The 5,061-nt window shown below is 40.8% G+C and overlaps 1 protein-coding gene across 1 annotated transcript in view; it reads right to left on the bottom strand.

The window, feature by feature from the left end:
* Positions 1 to 1,885: 1,885 nt before the first annotated feature.
* Positions 1,886 to 5,061, bottom strand: part of gnrhr1 (gonadotropin releasing hormone receptor 1) — a 3,787-nt gene continuing 611 nt past the window's right edge. The window contains exons 2-3 of the mRNA XM_023425451.2: positions 3,322 to 3,523; positions 1,886 to 2,557 (exon numbers count right to left, since the gene is read on the bottom strand). Coding sequence (XP_023281219.1) covers positions 2,142 to 2,557; positions 3,322 to 3,523 — 618 coding nt within the window. The 3' untranslated portion in view covers positions 1,886 to 2,141. The remainder of the gene's footprint in view (positions 2,558 to 3,321; positions 3,524 to 5,061) is intronic.

Here is a 5,061-nt window from a genome sequence, read left to right as displayed (position 1 = left end):
CTTGTTAAAGGGACAGTTCGGATTTTTTGACGTGGGGTTGTGTGAGGTAGTCATAAGTCAGTAGTTTAGCAGTTGAAGAAATGTAGTACCAAAGGAATGTGCTGTTTTCACAGGTAATGTACCGACTATATATGGCTACCTCACACCACAAAAACCACCACCAATCAGCATGGCAGGCAGGTAGTACATTTCTTAGGTTGTCATTTGTTTGTCTTTGGACACTTTTGGACACTTTATGTTTGATTGTTTTGGATTTGATTTATTTTCTGTTTTATTTTGTAAGCACTTCCCTCATGTCGCTTGTGGTTATTTTACTTCCTGTCTTTGTCCTGTTTCCCTCCTTGTAGATTGTTTGCCCCGCCCTGATGTGTTTAAGTCTGTTTTCCACTTGTCTTTTCAGTTCGTCTGTTGAGTTTCTCTGATGTTCCCTCCATTGGTCCTTCATGTTCCCAGTCATTTGGATACCTTGGTTTTGATTTTCAGAATTTAGTTTTGGCATCTGTGTCAGCAGCTGTTTATTTATTGTTTGATTATTCTGTAATATTGTAAATCAAAAAGTAGATTTCTAACCCTAACCCTACCCCAACCACCACAGACCATGATTAAACTGAGTATACCCTTCACATTTTAATTAACAAACACCAAACAACGAAATGATCAGATATTCATGTTTTATTTATTTCCAAAAAGCTTTCAACTCCATTTGTTGTAACTGTTACAGATTTCTATAATGTTGTTTAGGGGGAAAATATATTTCTGATTAAATCAATGTGTCTGTAACAGGTGTGCTGTTAAAGGTGGAGTTCTTCACCATTCGTGAAGTTTCTGTACAGTTGGATCAGTGTGCTGCTCCTGGTCTCTCCCTCCGACACACAGAGGTGAAGTCCCAGTATTAGTGTGGTGTTCCTAATAAAGTGCTTGGTCGGTGTTTACATTATATAATCATAATCCTACTGAATCTATAGGTACATAACAAGAGGTTATATCTGGCTAAATATTGAATTTAATACTAGTCAAGTGGTAACTCGGCACATTCAGTAAGTAATGACTTGCTTTCTAATACAATACAAACTACTGTTCATACTGGTTTTTCACAGTCATGCAGAAACAGAAAGGATCCAGTCTTTGTCTGCTCATGGAGGTAGTGGTAACACCGACTCTTCTCTGAGATAAAGGCCCAATCCCAATGCCCCATTCCTCTTTACACCATTTTGAGCTCTTGCGGCCTCTCGCACTCAATCACTCAGCAGATGACGTCAATAAAGTCTGTGAGGGTTTAGGGTTTAGGAGGGACACTGTGATACGTACACGTTGCATGAAGGCAAGGAGATACTCTCCACATCTGCACACAGCTGCATGACGATCTGGTATGTCTACACTCCACTCCAGTGTGTGGTGGTAATGCACCACGATGTTGTTTGTCTACAACTTTTTTAAAAAAACCAAGAGGTAGAAGAGGAAAACAAGAGGAGTGCAAAAAGAGAAAATATGAAGTGTGTTAGAGTTCAATGCCAGTTCATTAGAAGAAGAGGCGGACATGCACACTGGGGTCTGCGTGGACCCTTGAGGACATCAGCAGAAGGTTTTAATTGCCCTTATAAGGTTAGCATAGAAAAGACAAGTGAATAGTTTTAGGTAGCACAGTGGGCACATTTCAAAGTAAAACATTTACACTCTGTTCATGCATCACTAGGTGAGCAAGACAAAACAGGACTAGGTCTAAACTTGGTATCTGTCTGGACCCACTCTGGTCAAATCCTGATTTTGTAACTGTGACATCGCTCATCAAAATCTACTGCAGGTAATGTACTGCATATATGACTACCTCACACACCCCACGTCAAACCCCCCCCCCACCCCACCCCCCCCAAACTGTCCCTTTAAAAACAGCTGTGGAGTTCGACACAGGTCAAACAGGTGCCCAACAGACATACTGATATTTTACTGACATGCAGTAATTTAACAGAACATTGACGCACATGGTTCTTGCAGCTTCCCTTCAGATCACAGTTCCACAGCTCAGAACAGATGTTCATAAGAGCAGCTAAAGCCAAAGTTGTTCACTGACCGATAATGAACTCGTGGGATCATCATCAAGCAGCTGACATCGGGTAACTTTTCCACCACCACACCGCTGCTGTTTAACTGGGGTTCCCACTGTGCTGGTTGGAGCTCAGGTCAGACTCCATCTCCCTGGCGGCTCCAGCGTTTCGACTGGACAGACGATCCACAGAGCAAGGCGAGGCGTTGTTGGTTCGTCGGCCGCGGCAGCACGCCACCACGTCGGCGAGGTCGGCCCGGAAAGACGGCGTGTAGAAGCCGTAGATGACGGGGTCACAGCACGTGTTCAGGTTGCCGAAGACAAACAGTATGTGATGGACATACTCAGGTGTTTGCTGGATCATCGCCGGCTGGAACCAGTACCAGATCCCCAGGAGGTAGTAGGGCGTCCAACAGATGACGAACGAGCTGACGATCACTATGGACATCTTGAGGGTCTTCATCCGGGCTTTAGGTATCATGTCTGTTCCACTGCGTCTCAGACAGTGTTCGCCATCTGCACAAACACAACGTGGACAAAAACTCACATAATATAAATATACGTAGGTAATCACCTGTACGGCCTCATGCTGGGATGAGGAGCGTCTGTGTGTCTGCACATAGTGATTTACATTTGCTGTTTTATATCAGACATAAAACATCCATCATGGACTGAACAGAAAGTCTGGTGTTAACCACAGACTTTATTTCAGTCATCCAACCAAACACACAGAGACTTCAGGAACAGGAGGTGATGAGGTGCAAGTTCTGGGTTTGACAGAAATCAAAGAAAATCACACTTGAAACAGTAATAATGTCTGAAGTCAGTTATTAATCAGCCTTCTGAGGTCTGAGGGCGTCTTCTCAATTTCAACATTATTTCATAAGGTACATTTTTATCTTGTTATAAGATAATGTGTCACAATTTTCAGAACAATCTCAGCCTATAATGACGCCTCTCACTGTGTAAACAGATCATTTGACCCAAATGCTGATGTATAATAAATACCTATAATGCAATATCTGGTTATCTCTGGATAACGGGCTTTGTATTCTTCGGGATAAAAAAACATTTGCGAGTACGGCCTTTCTCAGCAGACAGGTTGGGCATAAGTTTTCCTGTTCACCTTTACCTGGAGGTTTATTGCTCGTTTCTTTCACTGTGTTGTCAGATCTATTCCCTTGGTGAGTTTAATGTCATACAAAAGTCCTGGGTTGTAATGAACCAGATTTATCCTTTCAATCGTCAGCGGTTTGAGACTCCACACAAAGGTCACACACCTTTGCTCTTGCGCATCCGCCCATTGATCTTGGTGAGGATGCGGGTGTAGCAGAAGGTCATGACCAGCAGAGGGAAGACATACAGCGTCACAAAGTGAAACATGTTGTATGCCGTCTCCTGCCAGCGATGCTGGAAACTTCCATGGGTCACACACTGAGTGAAGTCCACGCCGTCGGCCTTAATGGCCCGGAAGATGAACAGCTGAGGATGAATAGAGTGGAAAGACATGAACAATGAATGAACGCAGTCACAGGAAAACACCAGTTGTAGTTTGTATTTATTAACAAACTTTATATTATATTTGTTCATAACCAAACTACACAAAGAACCACACGGCGCAGGAGGTTCTTTGGCTCCATGTGGTGCATTAAAGTCACTTTAATGCAGCTCAGAGTCGCAACGAAGGAACGTCACAAACACAAGGAGAATCACGGCGACTGAAGCAGCTTTAAGAGGTGATGAGGGTGAATTGTTTCAGTAACTGTCTGATGGTGGGACTCGAGCTCAGCGGCTGTGCAGTGGTTGTTAGCGGCGCTGGGTGAACGCAGAGTTAGTGACGGTGTCAGAGAAGGGACAAACTTAAGGGAGTGAAGTTTCTGTACAGCAGTAATGTGAAGAAGGATGATACTGACCAACACAGCTCATCACTGACGGGCCACAGGAGAAGACAGTTCAAGATAGAACAACACATGAGTGAATATTATCATTGTTTTATGTTTCATAGAAATTCATGATAATTTAAGTTCATGAGGTAATTAAAATGGATTAAAAAATGCAATAAATGGATATTAAAATGGTAAAATTGATAAAAGGTTTGTTTAAAAATAAAGCAGTTCCACCCTCTGAGGTCTGAGGGCATCACTTTTTTATCTTGTTATAAGATAATACATCACAATTTTCAGAACAATCTCATTTGTCTTTATATAATGACACTGTTTAAACTGTAAATAGATAATTTTGCCCAAAGGAAGAAAAATTAAAATTTTTGATTTTCTTCAAATCTCTTGTGAAAACAAACTTTAACTGATGTGGATGAATTTATTTTGGTGATTCAAATTGTTTTTACCAAAGTATAAAGTTTTTACAACATGTAAAATAGTAGATAAATGTGTAATAAATGCCTTAAATGCAAAGTGTTGTCTGTCACTCTACTTCAACCAAATTTTAAAGGTCTGCTTAGACGCTTTCTGGCGCCGTAAAATCTCACAAGAATATGAAACAGAAAGACGAGAGTCGACAGATTCTAACAACATTTAAACTTTATTTCTACACTGTGTTATCACAAAGATACACAGGGTGATTGTCTTTGATTTATATTTGGTTATTAGGGTTAGGGTTAGGGCACTGAGTGTAGAACCACGTCCTAATACGTATTGTATCAGCGTCTGATGGATCTTATTCCCGCTGTTGTCCAATAGTGAAGTGTTGCCGTATATTTGCCTGTTCTGTTTATCATGAACAATAAAAACATGTTGACCCTGTTTTCTATGCAAAACAAAACTCAACAACTGTTCTTTGATAAATATTATTAAATAAATATATAATACTATGATATTGTAAAACAATGCATGTTTTCAGAATACTGTGATTATTGAGACAAAAAACAAAAGTGAATCAGTGAAATTTAATATATAAACGTTTGGTTGGTGAAATTCAAACGTGTGTCTGAGTAACTGAGAGAAATGTAAAAGTGTCTAATTGTCCTCAGACTCCCATCACATTAAATTATACCCTCACCC

This window comes from Seriola lalandi, unplaced genomic scaffold (genome assembly GCF_002814215.2).
Source record: "Seriola lalandi dorsalis isolate HSWRI2012SDOR001 ecotype SW California unplaced genomic scaffold, Sedor1 jcf7180002054780, whole genome shotgun sequence".
In the NCBI taxonomy this organism is placed as follows: Eukaryota; Metazoa; Chordata; class Actinopteri; order Carangiformes; family Carangidae; genus Seriola; species Seriola lalandi.
The sequence above is the reverse complement of the archived record's forward strand: the minus strand, read 5'-3'. Positions and strand labels throughout refer to the sequence as shown.